Here is an 18,718-nt window from a genome sequence, read left to right as displayed (position 1 = left end):
TTTATTCGATGTGAATGTGGTTTATGAAAAAGACATTTCAAGTTTTCTATACATATATTTATTATGTCTGTGAGGCAAATATTCACTGATATTCAGGTTGTTTTATTGATGTGTTTGTGAAGAGAGATGACAGTTTACTTTACTTGTACATTAGCTTTACTTCTTGTTGCTTTCTGCCCTGCTGATTCTTAGCTTCGTAAACTAGTCTACGTCTGTGGTGAGTGAGAGTCAGGACTTTATACACCAGTGGATTGAAAAAGAAGCACAAAGAAAATAAAAAATATTGACATTTCATCAAATCAATGGATTAAAACTAAAGTAACGAAGTAGAAAGTACAGATATTTGTGTAAAAATGTAATGAGTGAAAGTAAAAAGTTGAAAAAATTGTAAAGTACTGATACCAAAAAAATCAACTTAAGTACAGTAACGAAGTATTTGTACTTCGTTACTTCCCACCTCTGGCATGTAGCAACAATTTAATTATATTGACATGCAATGTGTTTGGATGTACATTGTGTACAATGTGGTAAGTTCTTTTTTTTCCTCTTTTTTCTACATTTCAACTTTTTTTTTTATGTTCCTGCAAGACATTAAATTGGCACTTTGGAAAGTAATAAAAAAAAATAAATAAAAAAAACGTGTAGCTTTGTCACAGTGTGTTTCTTTTCTGACTACTTTCCTCCAGACAAACTTTATTACAACACTGAGGACGGTGACCATGAGGAGGACATCGACCTCCCCGAGCCAAATGTGGAGAGAGATAACAGAGATGAGCATGATGATGGTGGTTATGATGAGGCAAGTTTGAGGAATCTGTCTCCTCTGAGCTGCCCATCTTCTCCATCAAGCCAGTCTTCTTTATCAAGCCCATCTCCTCTAGGGATCCTGAGCCTTTTCAAAGGGGCTTTTACTGAGAGTGGCTTGAGGAATCCTTTCTGGTGGCTGTCTTTTTTTAATAGCCGCTCAACCCCTGTGATGAGGCATTGTGTTAAAGTCTGTTGCACCAGGAGATCACAAGGAGGATGAGAAGGAATGATGAGGAAGATCATGAAGCTGCCTCTCCTAGAACAAGGCAGCTTGTGGATCCTGTTAAGGAGCCTGATAATGAATCCTAAGTTTTGCTATATCTTTGTATATCTATCTAGTAAGTATTTATGGTAGATATTACACCACTTTTAACCGTTAGGCCCAGTAAGAACTTTCATACCAACCTAGTGTGTTCAGTTGTACACCATCTCGCGTCATACTAACATTAAAGAGAACCAGGTGAAGAGCTTCACCTTTTGTTCACCTGGTTCAGAGCAGTCACTGAGCTCATTCAGGTATCCAGGCGATTTTTACCAGCTTTTTTGTTTAATTGTGATTTTATTTTAATTGTGGTATAATTTTCTTAAACAAATAACAATTAAGCTTTCAAATAAATCAGTCTGTACTTTTTTATCAAGTTATTGTTGAACATATAGAATTATATAATATAATTCATCCAATGAATCAATTAATATTATAAAATGTATGCATATGTCTGTTAGTCATTAACATGTAAATAATGGCTATGTACATATGTTAATAATTTATGATCAGTTTAACATAATTTTCCCAGAAAAATTTATTTTATATATTCAAAAAATATATTTTTTTTGTTCAACACTGTCTCAAGTGTCTTTTTTTCACACATTTTACACATAGAAAAGATTGTCGCTGCCCAGTTATGTTCCTACCTGCAAGAAAACAATATCTTTGAAGAATTTCAGTCAGGTTTTAGGCCCCATCATAGCACAGAAACTGCTCTAGTTAAAATCACTAATGACCTGTTTTTAGCTTCAGACCAAGGCTTCATCTCGCTGTTGGTTTTACTAGATCTTAGTGCTGCATTCGACACTATAGACCATGATCTCCTCCTAGATCGCTTACAAAATTACATCGGCATTCAGAGACAGGCATTAAGCTGGTTTAAATCCTACCTGTCCGATCGTTACCATTTCGTAGATTTAAATGGAGAGCTATCCAGGCTAATGCAAGTAAATTATGGCGTACCGCAAGGTTCAGTTCTAGGACCCCTGCTCTTCACAATATACATCCTTCCGTTAGGAAATATTATTAGAAGGCATGGAATTAGCTTCCATTGTTATGCTGATGATACTCAGCTATATATTTCATCTAAACCAGGCGATACAGCTCAATTAACCCGGATGACTGAGTGTGTTAAGGAACTAAGAGATTGGATGACCCATAACTTTCTACTTTTAAATTCTGATAAGACTGAGATTTTGCTCATCGGCCCAAAAACTAGTATACAGACGCTCCAGCATCTCAACCTGCATTTAGACGGATGTTCTGTAACCACTAGTTCAACGGTAAAAGACCTGGGTGTTATTTTAGACAGCGACTTGTCTTTCAAAAATCACATCAATCAAGTTACAAAACAGCCTTCTTTCACCTTAGAAATATTTCTAAGCTAAGAAATATGTTGTCTATATCCGATGCAGAGAAGCTCGTCCATGCATTCATGACCTCCAGAATAGACTACTGTAATGCGTTACTAGGTGGATGTCCTGCGTCATTAATAAACAAGCTTCAGTTAGTCCAGAATGCAGCAGCCAGAGTTCTTACAAGGTCAAAAAAATATGATCACATAACCCCGATCTTATCGTCCCTACATTGGCTTCCTGTTAAGTTTCGAATAGACTACAAACTATTACTTCTCACTTATAAAGCACTAAATGGTTTGGCTCCCATGTATCTATCCAGTCTTTTAACACGCTACAATCCGCCACACTCCCTGAGATCTCAAAACTCTGGGCTTCTAGTAGTTCCTAGAATAGCAAAGTCCACTAAAGGTGGTAGAGCATTTTCACATTTAGCTCCTAAACTCTGGAATAGTCTTCCTGACAGTGTTTGGGGCTCAGACACACTCACCCAGTTTAAGTGTAGATTAAAAACATATCTTTTTAGCAAAGCCTACACATAACACACATCACATCATAACCTTGTGCTCCAGAACATCTGATCACATGCACATTATCAACTTGTGCTGTTAATATCATGAACAGCAGCTACGCTAATTCCTCTCCACTGCTTCTCTTTCTCTCCTCATCCCGAGACACCCTGAGGTTTGGCCAGCTCCAGTCACCTCCCACCTCGTGATGATTACGGACCTTTGAAGAAGTAGATGCCGAACTCGCAAACATCCAGAACCATCTAGAGACGTTACAGTGCCATTTGGATCCCGCTACATGTGTGGAGTTTTGACATTGGACCTCCTGGAGTGTTTAAAGGCTCTGGCATGGAGAAGCTGATGCTGGATCTGTGGTGATCACAAATGCTGAGCTCATAAAACTCGGAGCTACTAACCATATAGACTGTTAAAGACTGCAGAAAGAACATCACTTATAATCTTATACTCCAGTAATCATGTTAGTTCTCACTGTCCAGTGTTCTGTATTGTTGAAAGATTTATGATCAAACTCTTGATGTCACCCAGATGAGGATGGGTTCCCCTTTTGAGTCTGGTTCCTCTCAAGGTTTCTTCCTCATAACATCTAAGGGAGTTTTTCCTTGCCACAGTCGCCACGGCTTGCTCATCAGGGACAAATTCACACCATTCACCATCACTGTTGATTTGTGTAAAGCTGCTTTGAGACAATGTCAGTTGTGAAAAGCGCTATACAAATAAACTTGACTTGACTTGACTTGACATTTAATCAGAATTTTAAATCGATTTCACACATAATTACTAAGAAATCTTTCTTCAGATGAAACCTGGGTATACAGGCAGAATTGCTCTGTTGCTGTGATGTTAAATATCCAGAGATATTTTACTGTTTAGGGTTCTCTTTTAAACATCTGTTCAATATCTCACTATGGGAATCACCTCGGGCATGACCAATCCTGGAAGCAAGGATAATTGTACGAGACCTGATTTTGAGAGGCACGTTGTGGTGATCTCGTGTATCTCCCGGTGTTCGCATCTCCATTATGGCGACTGCGAACTCATCCGGTTGCACGGCAGTGGGGAAAGATCCCTCACGACCATGTGCATGCGGTTCAATGATTTCATCCAAAGGATAAGAATCCAAAGACTCTTATTCCGCAGAGAGGGACGGGGCTGCTTCTCAGGCACGGTGTATCTGGGGTGAGTTAATGGATAAAGTGTCTCCTGACCTTCCTCCACTCTTTGATTCAAACCCTTTAGTGGGGGACAAGAAAGAGGAGAAGGAAGATGATGAGGAAATGCTATGTTCCCTTTCCCCATGCCAGGTGAGCTTGACCTCGTTGAGATGTGTAGAAGACCAGCCAAAAAAGCTCTCCATTGACTGGCCATCTCAACAAGTGCACCAGGATGCTGGAAGGTATTTATATGATAGGAAGAGGCTGCCATCGCGTGCTTCCCCGGTTAAGCAGCTGATTCCAGCTGTCCCTGTGTGTGTCGCAGAAATGCGACGTTTTTGGGACAAACCTTTCTTACATAGAGTACCCGTTAAGGGTTTCTCTAGAAAGGAGGTGCTCAATATGAAGGAAGAGAGGCTGTCTGCCTTTCTTTTCCAATAGATTGACCGCTCCTCTGCCCTGGCAGTTAGAGCTTGAATGCTATTTACTGCTCACAGCATACCAAGCGGAGCTCATGGAAGAAAAGGGGGGATCATATTGATGCCGACTTTGCCTTGTGGGAAGAGATCTACGTCATTGCAGATCTCACCTTGCGTTCATCAAGGGGAACAGTCCAGAGCTGCGGCCGGAGCATGGGTCTGGCCATGGTGGGCGAAAGGGCCCTATGGCTGGGTTTGACAGGCTTATCAAAGAGGGAGAAGGTGGAGTTTCTTGACGCCCCAGTAGAGTCGAAAGCCCTTTTCGGGGCTGCGGCCGCAGCATGGGTCTGGCCATGGTGGGCGAAAGGGCCCTATGGCTGGGTTTGATAGGCTTATCAAAGAGGGAGAAGGTGGAGTTTCTTGACGCCCCAGTAGAGCCGAAAGCCCTTTTCGGGGCTGCGGTGTCAAATATGCGCCAGCAGTGCGACCTACGCAAGAAGGTTGGGAAAGCGTTTAAAGCATGCCTCCCAAAAAAGCCTACTGCTTGCCCCCCAACCCATGCGTCCGAGTTTCGTCCGAGTTTTCACAGACGTGTAAAAAAATGATATAAAAACACACACACGAAAAAACCCAAATCAGAGTTGCAACCCCCAGCTCCGCCGCTAGATAGCGCCACCGTGCCGTCTGTGAGCGGGAGCTGCAGCGGCCCGCTCTCTGCTCGAGTTGGCACGCATGCGCAGTACACCCTTGGTATTGTCCACAATACAGGGGTATCGTCTGCAATTTGCTGAGACCACCACTCTTTAACAGTGTGATATGGTCAACAGCGGAGGGGGAATCAGCTCAGACCTTAAAGGACGAAATAACCTCTTTATTGAATCCTTAAACTCAATATTGGTGGGGCTAAATAAATGGGCCTTCTGCATAAAGCACCAAATACATACACTACATGGATAAAACTATGTGAAAAGCTGATCATCTTCCTCATATTTGGTTTTGTCCCGAACTCTTGTAAAGTTTGCAGCTCACAGTTGCTTCTTAAACCAACCTGCCTTGATTCTACCCCTTAAAAGAGTCACTTAAATGGGTCTGGTACGCTTTCACAATAAAGTACTTGTGCAAGTTAAGTATAAATATAGTATTTTACACATACATTATCACTTGTGTCTAGGTGTATCAGACCCATTTAGTTACTCTTTAAGTATTAAGCCAAAATAAAAGGGGGGGCTAATTTAGGCAGGTGGGTTAAAAGTAGCCTGCCTAAATAATACCCTCTAAATACTAAAGCTGTCTATGTTGATAAATTAATGTAGTATTTTACACATACATTAATTCTTTATTATTGCAAGTGTATCAAACCCAGTTTAGTGACCCTTTTAAGCCAGGGGGTCGGAATTAGGCACGACACGGGTAGATGTTTCACTGTACATGGACCTATGTAGTAGAACGAACCATTCGTTGTATTTTCTTTGGGGAGGGACACTTTTCCAAATATCGTTTCTCAAAACAAAATACCAATAAAGTCATAATACAACAATGAAATTAAACATAAAATGCTTAATATATTTTTGACTTGTGTGTCATGCTAAAAAAAATACGCTTCTATTTTTTGTTGTGGATGTTTAAGCAGAAGAGCACCCCTACGACATCGTGAGAATGTAGCAGTCCTAAAGCTAAAGAGTCAGGGCGATGCACCGGCACCGTCACAGTTGAGTTTAACTTTAAAGAGGTAGTACGCGTAATAAAGCAGAAGGCGAACCTTAGATATAGTACATCAAACTTTGTTGTTTATATAGGATAAGTGCGAGTATCTCAATCTGTTTCTTGATCCAAAGGTAACAGTGTATGTTTGTTTTGTGAAATATTACTAAGATATATTATAGTACTTTTCAGTACATTTTTTATCCTTAGCATAAATTATATTGGTATCACTGTACCACTCCACATGCAAGGCTATATTTATTTATTAATTATTTTAAACACGTAAAGAAAGAAAAGTATCAAACTTTGTCCTTGTCAGCATCCAGGGTTCACTTTTTTTATGCATTCTGGATGTTCCTATACTTTGAGAATGTAGGATATGGACACCAGCCCAAACATGTAGCCCGAATCAAGCACAAAATAAAAAAATAAATCATTTGTAATAAAATAAAACTTTTCATGGACATTAAAGAAACGAAAGATTCACGGGGAAACGTTTCTGTAGCGGCAAAATATTTTACTGTATGTAATGTGATGTAATGTATGTAAATAATGTATGTATTCCTTCATTAAGTCCATTTCAGTACACTATCACTACAACATATAGAAAAATATGTGCGATGGTGTGAACACTTACACAAACACTACGTTAAAACCATATCTTGGAAATTATTTATTTGTGTGTTTATTTATTTATTTAATGAATTGGCAATTAAATGGAAAACCAGTTCACCTGTTCACATTGCAGCCAATCTTCAGTTGCATCAGAGCTGTGCATACAGTGATACCAATACAAGTTACGAGTTCGAAAAACCAAATACTTTATTGATCCCACAGGAAAAGTTTGTTTCCATTGTTCATCTGTCCCAGTTTGGTGAGCCTGTGATCACTGTAGACTCAGATTCTTGTTTTTGGCTGACAGGAGTCAAGCTTTTAGTTTCAAAGTGAAGTTTGTTTCCAATATGTTTCCATGTAAAAGCTACTAGCTAAGGGTCTGCAAAATATGTATCCTTCATTGTAACACCAAAACAACAAGGAACCGGTTAAATGCCTTTATTATGCCTTTTCCTCACTGTGAGAGGAATATGTAAATTAGTTTATGTGTACTATGGTCTAAAAGTTCACTTATCGTTGTTGTTGTTGTTGTTGTTTTTTTTTTGTCTCAACAGCCTTTACTCATCAATATTTCATTTGAATATGCATTCGAAGAATTATCAAACGCCCAAAGGTAAAGATGATTTAATAGGTATTATCCCTTCAAAAGAGTCTTCAAAAGACAAGAATGCACTCGACGATTCGTTTGAAAAAATCGAATTGCACTTAATGCACGTGGTCGGCTCTAAAGAGCGGAAAATTGAGGAAGCCGCGTGTGAACGTGAAGCGGATAATGAAGGCAAGGAGAGGGACGCATGGAGCAGCAAGTTCCAGTACATCCTCGCCCAGGTGGGCTTCTCAGTGGGCCTTGGCAACGTCTGGAGATTCCCATATTTGTGCCAGAAAAACGGAGGCGGTAAGTCGACCAACAATAATCCTTTTTTTTTTTTATGTTGAAACTTCTTTATCCCTTTAACCTCTTGAAGTGCCGAATGAGCATCCTTCAAATGAAGTTGAATGCATCAATGTAAAATAATCGTTAAAACCAGTTCTCACACCACTGGCTTAACAGTTCCAGTGTTGAATTTACAGTGCTGATTCACTACTTCAAAAGGTTTTGGCAGTGAAGAAATCAAAAATAAACCTGACTCACTTTGGAGTTTTTCTCCTACGTCTAAATTGTCAGTGTGGTTGTCATGAGGATAAATATGTGAAGGTAGGAATTATCCTGTGGAATCACTACGCGTTGCACTGAAACCGGGCACCTCAAGCTGACATAAAGAATACAGTAACTCAAGTAATCACTCTTTATACCCGTGGTAAAATCAGAAGCATCCTTAGATGCATAACACACCATAACAGTGTGAGCAAAAGTCCACATTGAGTTCAATTTTACTTGAAGATCAGGTAAACAGAGGGAAAAGACCAGATGTTTTCTAACTCTTCAACTGTCCAGATTGGATGGAGCCTGACCCCACTATAGCTCGTTCTTTGCTGACCGAAATGGAAGCCAGTGTGGTTTTATGCTGCTAATTTGCATGAGGGTATGGTCCATTGTCCTTCCTTAGATGCTCTTCTGCTCAGAATGGTTGTAAAAAAAAAGTGATTGTGTTCCTGTGTGCTTCAACCAGTCGAAACATTCTCCTCTAGCTCTCCACTTGGAGTCGCAGAAACCTCCGGTTGGATGTTTTTTTTTGTTCATCAAACCATTCTTGAGATGAAATTTCTTTCCTATAACAGACACTCTTGATTTTTATTATGATTTTATGCATTGTGCTGACATCATATGGATGCCTTTTTGGATCATTGCTTATTAGAGTGCCCAGAGTATTAGTGATAGTGTTTATCAGGGGTGTCCGGTTTTATCTGCAAATGTCTTTATAATAAAATGCCTTTCACCAAATTCACAAATTTACCCTCTTACAAAGAAATTAACAGTCTACAATTTTTATGGAAGGTTTATTTTAACAGTGAGACAAAAAAAATCTGAAAAGAAATAATAAATGAATATTATATATGAATTAATTTGTATTTAATCGAATGAAATAAGTATTCAATCCCCTACCAACCAGCAAGAATCCTGACCCCCAGACACCCAAATGAGTCCTGTAATCTTGTATTTCTTCCATTTATAAATTATCGCGCCAACAGTTGTTATTAGGAGCTCTTTCCTTAAGGGTCAGGACTAATTTGGGTCTGTGGGAGTCAGAATTCTTGCTAATTTGATAGAGGATCAAATACTTATTTCACTCAATCAAATATCTTTCTTTAATGTTTTTTTTCTGGATTGTTATATTCTGTCTTTCTCTGTGAAAATAAACCTACCATACAATTTCTAGAATGTTCATTTCATTGTAAAACATGAAAAGTTTCATTGGTTCACCTGAACCTGTTCAGCAATTTTATTGGTCTAATGTTATGGGGCTCAGTTTTTGTCTTGAAGTTTGTGAAACCGGGAAAAACCCAGGAAAATCCATAAATTAGCCGCTTCGTTGTTTAAGCCACAGGGTTCAAAGCGTGGGAAAAAGTAGCGGCTTATAGTCCGGAAAATACTGTATATGTAATTTGACATTGATTACTTAATAAAAAAGTATAAATGCTTTCATGTTACTTTTTCTATAAAAGGATTTATCCACTGTTGTTTTATTCCTCATTTAAAGTTTATTAGTTTTAATAAGGCAAATTTCTTTATGTACTTTAAAAGGAGCCTTTCTTTTGCCCTACGTCATTCTTCTTTTTCTGATTGGGATTCCACTGTTCTTCCTGGAGCTGGCTGTGGGCCAGCGCATGCGCCGAGGCAGCATCGGCATCTGGAACTACATCAGCCCTCGACTGGGTGGCCTCGGCTTTGCCAGCTGTTTGGTTAGTTCAGCCCAGTCTGTATACATTCATGTGATTTCAGCTTTATGATAAAATTTGCCAACGGCAGGCATGGCCACTGCCTGAGAGAAAATAGTACAATTAAACTTGTTATTAAAGGGGCTATTAAAGCACTTGATTTTGCTGCATGGTTCTTACGTGTGTCCTCTCCACTTGCAGACGTGCCTTTTCGTGGGTCTTTATTACAATGTAATCATCGGATGGAGCGTGTACTACCTCTCCCAGTCGTTTACTAAAAATCTGCCTTGGCAGCACTGTCCGGTAATCGAAGGAAGTAAGTAGAGTGAATAGCATTACTAACAATTATGCAAAAACAAGCTTGAGTAGGGCACAAGCCCCAATCATCTTCCCCTTCTCTTTTGTTTAGATGTGGTGCCTGAGTGCGAGAAGAGCTCGGCCACCACCTACTACTGGTACCGTGAGGCTCTGAATATATCCGACACCATCTCCGAGAGTGGAGGAATCATTTGGAAGATGGCACTGTGCCTAATGGGTGCTTGGGTCATGGTGTGTCTGGGCATGATCAAAGGCATTCAGTCTTCAGGGAAGGTAAGAGAATATTAGAGTGGTCAAATAGATCAGATCAGATGACTGTAAACATATAGTATGTACTGTGGTAAAAGCTTAGTGCTCTATTATAGAGGTACTCTAGAATTAAGCACCTCTACTGCTAGAGGCGTGCATCAGGACTGAGATTCCCACGGGATTAACAGGAAGGTGTGAGAATGGGTCAGGACAGGATTAAAAATTAGTTTCTTAGAGGGACAGCGTATGTAGGACGTTTTGGAGGCAAGGTGAGGGAGGCGAGATTGAGATGATTTAGACATGTGCAGAGAAGGGGCATGTGGTATATTAATTGGAGAATGCTGAGGATGGAGCCACCAGGAAGGGGGGAAAAGAGGAAGATCCAAGAGAAGGTTTATGGATGTGGTGAGGGAAGCAGGTGGTTGGGTTGAAAGAGGCAGATATAGAGAACGGGGTATGGAGACGATGATCCGCTGTGGTGACCCCTAATGGGAGAAGCCGAAAGAAGAAAAAGATTGCACTGATCAGGCAAAACTTGACAGGTGACCACTGATATGTGACGTGAATAGCAGTAATTATCTCTTCATAATCCACCTGTTAGTGGGTGGGATACAGTATCTTATAAAAGTGAGTACACCCCTCACATATCAGCAACTATTGTAGTAGATCTTCTCAAAGGACAAGAGGATTGGAACTTGGATATATTTGAGAGTAGTCAGTCTGCAGCTTTTATAGAAGTACAGATTTACTGTCTTCTGAAAATAACTCAACATACAGCCATTATTGTTATTAGCTGGCTACAGAAGTAAGTACACCCTAAGAGAACATTTCTGTGTGTCCAAAGTGCATATTTTTTGTGAGCACAATGTTATCTACCACTGCCTTAATACTCCTGGGCATGGAATTCACCAGAGCTGCACAGGTTGTTTATGGGGATTCTTTATATGACATCACAGAGCTGCTGGATTTTAGACACAAGGCGATTCTCCACCTTCCACTTGAAGCCCCACATGTTTCTCAAGCGGGTAAAAAGATGTCAAATGAAGATAGTAATTAAAATACTTAATAGATTTATTTCTAAAAGAAAGATTGTAACAATGGCAACAAATAATCTTTAAAAAAAAAAAAGATAAAACTAGGATTAAAAGTTTAGAAAGCTTTAAATTCAGCGTTCAATTTAATGTTCTTTGAAAACAGCCATAATAATGAAGGCATTGAAAAAAAAAGCAATGCAGGTGAAATGGTGACATGGTCGGAATTGCAACATGACCTTTCATTTTGATTGTAGCAGGTCCTCAGTAATATCCCTCATATGAGCCATGTGAACATGATGTGGCTTATCTCTGGGCTGTTTGACATCAGTGTCCTCCTAAAAACTTCTATCTCACTTTTAGGTTTTCTATTGTCTTGTGAAAAGCAATACATAGCATCTAAATGAATTTAATTTCATTTAATATCTAAAGGATTGCATGTGTCTTCTAGACCAGACAATGGAGGGTGGAGTTTCAAACTTAACTTAAAGTGATATTTCAGTTCAGATCCAGTGTCCAGTCTTGTATAAAAATCTACAGTTGTTTTTCTGTGGGAGGTTTTTTTGTTTTGGTCTTGTTTAAAACAAAAACTGTGATTATATTAATGGCCTCCTAGGCCGCTTGTTACAGTGTTGCTGTGGCCTTGACATCTCAGTGTTGTCCTCAATCTGATGATCATCATTGCCTGGAAAACTGAATAGGATCAGCAAGGTCTTTGAAGATTAACAACAAAAGAATCTTAATGTTCTATTCAGAGTTTCCACTAAAACAATTTCAAGAAAAAACAACCCTTGCAGGTTGTCATAGTTTTTTGTGCAAAGTGCGAAAGCAAAGTGAACAAAGCATTGGCAATTTAATGTGCTGCTCTCTGAGAACAGTATGTAGTGAGAAGGGAGACTTCAGGTTTTAAGAGACAGTGGATTAATCCAGAAGGTCGCTATGAAAATTCCCATTGGAAATGGATGAGTCAACTCAACTGTGAAATCTTTTGAGTTGCCATTTGTTGCCAATATTCGCTTTGTTTTAGATACTTTAGTTCATAAATGTTTTTTAAGGTACCTAATTTATATATACACTAATTTATATATCATTTATATTTACATATAATTTGTGACTATTCAGTTTGTCAGTCATGCAGCTATAAGTAATGAGCTTCTCTTAATGTTTGCATCAGACATCAGAACAGGGGAAAATGGGATCTCAGTGACTTTGTGGCAGGGTTGCTGGTTCCAGCCATTTGGTAGGGACAGAAATAAGTCGTGGGAAAAAAAAGTCCGAAGTAAAGACTATGGAAGGAGATGAATACTTTTTTAAAGGTGATTGAGTGAAATATCCAGTAACATGGTCATTGTAAAGCCTTCTGGTGTTTGGTGATCAAAAGGCTCAGTTAAATTCGCTAGTTAAATTAGTACTAATAACTCCTCCTGTCATGCATTTTTTAGCATGTGCATTCTTTTGCATAATTAAAAAGTTTTATGCTTAATAGGGGTAAGAAAGCTGAGAAACATGATTACTAATGAGCAGGAGGGTTGAAAGAGCTTTTTATACTGGAGGTGGAAGGTGTTGGGTAAATACATTTCAGATGGCGCAGAATTCTAGGTATGTTAATGTAGGTACCAAATAAACTAATTACAATATAACAAAATTTGTATTCAATTGTATTCAATTGCTTAACAATTCCTTTTTCTTCTTCTTCTTCTTCTTCTTCATTATTATTATTACTATATTATTATTATTATTATTATTATTATTATTATTATTATTGGCACACTGTTTAACGCTATTCTTGCAGTTTTTTAAAGATTTTTGCATTTATTGCTGCTCTGCTATGATTTAAGATACAATGGGGTCCAACAGTCTGAGATCACTAGTATAAAATGCTTCTATTTTTCATTCCTTTCTACATTTTCATAACAATTTTCTTTGCAAAATATATTCCTGTCAACAGCCTGAGTGAAAAGTAGCATCTGTGAGATATTAACATGAATTTTAGAGTTTCTTAGTATTTGCTCCATTTTCAGTTTGATTTAATGACAGTGTGCACTCGAGCTGACATGGACTCCCACAAGCTGTGCAAAAATAAAAAAAATTCATTAGCAGTCAAATCCAAATCTAAGGGCAGATGTTTCAATTAGTTCGATTATTTATGAGGGAAAAGCCGACCTTTTGTACAAAGCAGTTAAAAACCTCCAGATTGTCAGTGTGCTTTCAGATTTGTGGACCCCGTTGTATGTATAATGGCTGTTGGACCCCCTTGCATTTAAGTTTTAAAGCTTGTGTTATCAGGTATTAGATAGCACGTGTAATGAAACATGGAATGTATGCCCTCTGCTGGGCAATATTGGCAATGCAGTTGAGTGTGTGTAGGACCATGAAATCCTGTTTTATATGCAACATCAATTTAAATAGGTTAAATAGGTGTAATCACTATCCTTAAATTCATATGTTCTGCTAAATGTTGTGTTCCTATAATATTAAAAAGATATTAAATATTCTGCTATGTTACTACAGCCTACTATATTTTCCAGAAGCTTAATTGTGAGTAACGAAATGCTCGGTTCTGATTGGTTGCAGGTGATGTACTTCAGCTCCCTCTTTCCCTATTTGGTGCTATTCTCTTTCATGGTGAGATCACTCCTACTGGAAGGTTCTGTGGACGGCATCATCCACATGTTCACCCCCAAGGTGAGAGACAGAGACCCCCAGCTGCGTGTGGATGTATATGCTGATGCATATCATTTGTAATCTTAAGCCAGGGACAGCAGTTAGGATCTATTATTTCTTTATTATAACTCTAATGCAAACATCGCTGATTTACTACAATCACCGACAAACTGTTCATCAATTCCTCTAAGGGCTCCTCTGCATGGCCTAATATAATATTTAGAAAACAGTGACAGTAGCTGTGGAAACAGAAATAATACCTAATTTCTCACTCCTTACTACAGTCCTTGTTATTACAGTATTATTTCTTACAGTCCTTACACTTTTCAGTATTTAATGAGTATATGAATATAATAAGTATTTAGTATATAATGAGACATTAGGTATACTGTTGGACCAACAGGATGGTGCAATGCATCCATATTTTATTTCTTCTAAACAAAATCAGATTTTGTCTTATTTATTAAAGAATGACCTCATTCTTACGCTTCAGAAGTGTAGCACAAAAAAATCCAGGGTCGTGTTACCCAACGTACAGTTAAACCCTGCATCCCGAGGGCTTTCTTGTGTCGAAAAACTTAATTACAGCTTCACCTCTGTTACAAAGACCCTGGACACTCATTCCAAAATGCTAATCATCTCCCCACAGAAAAGGAAATCAACAATTGTACATTTTCAAAGATGATTTTAAGATTTCTGTTTGTTGTTGCTACGTGCTAATTTTTTTACGCATAACTAATTACAGCTATTTCGATATTCAGAAGAACATTTTGCTCTGCTGGCAGAAATAGATTTCCCTCAAGAAGTGAAATTTCCTAGTGTAGTTATAATAAATATATGCACACAGCATGGTGTGCTTTATCCCTTACATAACTAAAGGCCTGGTTTCAATTTTCAAATCTGATTAGTCAAAAGGTGTGCATTATTTTTGTATAAGAGTACAATTTGAAAAGAAGTAACTCGAGATAAGTATGTATCAATCCACTCAGGCTATTATTTCCATAGTAACAGCAACATAAAACTAGCAAATACAGAATGAAAAATAGAGACAATATTCTGCTGCATGTGTTATTTTTTTAATCAGCGTTTTTCACTGCACATTAGCAGAGGACTCAATAGTGTAGAGGAGACTGTAGGTGTGTTTTTGTGTGTCCCGCATCAGGTGGAGATCATGCTGGATCCTAAAGTTTGGCGTGAAGCTGCTACGCAGGTGTTCTTCGCTCTCGGCCTAGGTTTCGGCGGAGTCATTGCCTTCTCCAGTTTCAACAAGCGCAACAACAATTGCCATTTTGATGCCATCCTCGTTCCCTTCATCAACTTCTTCACATCTGTGTTGGCCACAGTGGTGGTGTTCGCCGTGCTCGGCTTTAAAGCCAACGTCAAAAACACGGCCTGTGTCAACTTGTGAGTCCACTACCGTACAGAAACCTAAAATCGCCAATGATTGATTTTCTACAGCATTTCAGCTGAAACGAAAAGGCGGACACGCGTTAGCATTTCAGACGTTTTTTAAGTGTTTATTAACTTTTTAAAGTACCATGACCGAAATGTGTGTGATTAAGATAAGTGTGTGATTAATACGATTATACATATATGTATACATATAAACCTAAAATATTTTATTTATATTTACAACGACTGATGAGGAAATTCAATGTTACTTAGTCATGAGTCAAACTGTGTCAAACTGTTGAGACTCACTCATAGTGTGCACAATAGTGGAAATGCGATCCACAAATTTGCCATGTTTTATTTCATTCCAGAAACACAGAAAAGATTGTTGGATACGTGGGGAACGATGTAAGCCCTGATTTAATTCCGACTCACATCGACTTAACTAGTATGACTGCAGACAGCTACCATGAGCTGATCAAAATTTTCCACGACTCAATGGGGGACGGTTACGCTGGCCTGGGCCTGGATCCCTGTGATATAAAAGAAGAGCTTAACCAGGTAGGAACTCAAAATTCCTCCACACAATATAATTAGACCTTAAACATGGTCTGCTCCATTTAATGCCATATTTATTATGGCTACTGTCTGTGTGAATGAATGTATACATCCATAAGTGAATAATTTTTTTTTTTAGTTTATCCATACAGCAAATAAATTTAAATACTCTTAGGTTAGTCAAGATTTGATATTCTCTTCTAAGGTCTTATTTTATATTTAAACTTAAAAATTGTCAGTGTATTTATGAGAATAGTGAGTGAGGTGAGTGAGTGAATTGAGTGAGTGAATTGAGTAAGTGACTATTGAGTGTGAGTGAGGTGAGTGAGTGAATTTAGTGAGTAAGTGACTATTGAGGGTGAGTGAGTGAATTTAGTGAATAAGTGACTATTGAGGGTAAGTGAGGTGAGTGAGTGAGTGAATTTAGTGAGTAAGTGACTATTGAGAGTGTGTGTGTGTGTGTGTGTGTGTGTGTGTGTGTGTGTGTGTGTGTGTGTGAGTGTGTGAGTGTGTTATTAGGCAGGTTTATAAGAAGCTAAAATAAAACGCAATCATAAAAATTGCCACTCTGAGCTGTGCAGCAGCACAAGTGTGATTAGACAGTAAGATAAAAAAAAGACTTTCTCGCATGGTTGAAACAGGGAAGAAGTGTGGTTGGCATCTGCTAGCATGATGCTGTAAGATTCTGCTGACACACAAAGATGAGACCAGTCTCTCTACCTTTATTCCTGGCAGTAACCCAGTTAGATTTTTAGTTCCAGTTGTAGTTTTTTTCCATAATATATAATGTACAGGTTTGCATGTTGCAGTCTTTTTTAAGCATAGATGTGATTGCTTATGATTTAAAATCCATATCTTTGTTTCTACATTTGATATGAGAGCAGGTTTAGAGAATTATGCCAAGTTTATTCTTTACAGTTTATTTTACACGATAAGTTTTTCCACTCATGCTGAAATATGGCAAACATCAGTTAGCAAATCATTATACTGCTTCTCTTTGTCTCTCCCAGGCAGTGCAGGGAACAGGACTCGCTTTCATCGCCTTCACCGAGGCCATAACCTTCTTCCCTGTCGCTCCTTTCTGGTCATTCATGTTCTTCTTCATGTTGCTGAACTTGGGGCTGGGCAGCATGTTCGGCACAATTGAGGGGATCATCACACCGCTCGTGGACACTTTTAAAATTCGCAAAGAAATCCTGACTGGTAAAAGTCCAACTACACCGAATGCAAGATTACATACATTTCATGGTCTGGTTTGCAGTCACTTACAAGCTCTTTCTTTGGCCTTCTCGTAGTCGGTTGCTGTTTGCTGTCGTTCTTTGTTGGTCTAATTTTTGTCCAGCGATCAGGCAACTACTTTGTGTCCATGTTTGACGACTACTCTGCTACGCTGCCCCTCCTCATCGTGGTCTTAATGGAAAACCTAGCTGTAGCCTGGGTCTATGGCAGTGACAAGTACGTTACACACAAAAAATCATTCACTTGAAAGTTTTCTGTGTCCTATGTTTATTATCAACGAGTGTCCTGTTAGCATGGACTGTTGTATCCAAAGATGGACATTGTTGAAGGCTGTTGAAAAAGAAAAACAGTTTAACACATCTAGTCAAAGTAAAACAAAACTGAGGAAGTAGTTTTAAAATTTTTTGAAACATCCTCTATTGCATAAGTCTGGAAACTGTGTCCACGTGTGTTCTAAGAAGTGGTTATAAACCTCACATTCTAGCAACAAAATTATTATAAGCTCCGTGTTTAATGCACATAAAACCATGATAGCCCAGTCTTAGACTGACAAGTCTAATCTCCAATCTTTCCCTAGGTTTTTCGAAGATCTAAAGCAGATGCTTGGTTTCGCGCCATACCGTATTTATTACTACATGTGGAAGTATATTACTCCTCTGCTACTTCTTGTTTTGCTGATTGCTAGCGTCGTCCAAATGGCCATGAGTCCTCCCAGTTACACTGCCTGGATCCAGGAGGAGGTTGGTTCTTTTGCAAGTTTTAGGGTTTATATGACTGTACAGCAGTGCTAAATGGATAATGATGCATTTACTTTTTGAGTAATATAATTATCTACATGTGTTTCAGGCCAAGGAGCAGTCAGTCCTTTATCCTCCATGGGGCATGGCTATGTGCTTCCTACTTTTCATCTCTGCTATATTGCCCATCCCCGTGGTGTTCATCTTCAAATATTTTAAGTTGTGCAGCAAAAACAACAGGTCCTCAGAACATAATAATAATACAGACAGTCAGACAGACGCAAATCTGACTGATTAAGACAATTCACATTGTCTGCCTTAGGGCTTACATGGAACAGAACAGTTCATTTGCCAGCCCATGGCACCTGTGCATCAGGTTAACATTAAATGTCATGTACATACTATTTCTTCAATCAAATTTTCTCCACATATCATGGAGTCATGAAACTGTTTTTCATATTGAAGACAAATTCGTAGGGCAAAATATAGATCATATTTTGCACGTCATTACTTTTTCATGTCTCCTCTGAGCAATAGAGACCTTTAACCTGCATTTCAGGTCTCTAAAAACAGAGCATCACTAACAGTGACTGCCTTTAGTCCAATCACTAACATCGCTAAATGTTCTGTAAGCATAAAATGTGAATGTGATGTTTGATGTTGCACCAGGGTTCTGGAGAAACGTTCTCATATGGTTGAAATGGCAATTAAAGCTTGACTTGAAATAAAACGTGCAATATTGCATTTGTTTGGTAAAATACGGTTTGAATGTGTACCATACGAATGACATGTACAACCTAAAATTATTGTTTAAATGATATGTACCTAAGTGTTAGTTTATAGAATGTAACTGCTGTAAATGTAATGTAC

The 18,718-nt window shown here is 38.6% G+C and overlaps 1 protein-coding gene across 3 annotated transcripts; it reads left to right on the top strand.

Moving 5' to 3' along the window:
• The first annotated feature begins 6,240 nt into the window (after positions 1-6,240).
• On the top strand, positions 6,241-18,606 carry slc6a15 (solute carrier family 6 member 15). Of its 3 annotated transcripts, none has more exons than XM_046864564.1 (12): positions 6,241-6,362; positions 7,398-7,738; positions 9,527-9,684; positions 9,862-9,976; positions 10,070-10,251; positions 13,833-13,943; positions 15,085-15,326; positions 15,686-15,875; positions 16,883-17,075; positions 17,168-17,327; positions 17,689-17,851; positions 17,958-18,606. In XM_046864564.1, the coding sequence occupies exons 2-12, from the start codon at positions 7,426-7,428 to the stop codon at positions 18,144-18,146; spliced, it is 2,016 nt and encodes a 671-aa protein (XP_046720520.1). In that variant the 5' UTR covers positions 6,241-6,362; positions 7,398-7,425; the 3' UTR covers positions 18,147-18,606. The 3 variants fall into 3 exon arrangements, with proteins under 3 accessions (XP_046720520.1, XP_046720519.1, XP_046720521.1); XM_046864563.1 differs by having other exon boundaries at positions 6,247-6,370; XM_046864565.1 differs by lacking the exon at positions 6,241-6,362 and adding an exon at positions 6,994-7,102.
• Positions 18,607-18,718: the final 112 nt, after the last annotated feature.

Source organism: Silurus meridionalis, chromosome 13, assembly GCF_014805685.1.
Source record: "Silurus meridionalis isolate SWU-2019-XX chromosome 13, ASM1480568v1, whole genome shotgun sequence".
Classification (NCBI taxonomy): Eukaryota; Metazoa; Chordata; class Actinopteri; order Siluriformes; family Siluridae; genus Silurus; species Silurus meridionalis.
Note: the sequence above shows the minus strand (reverse complement) of the source record. Positions and strands in the feature narration are given on the sequence as shown.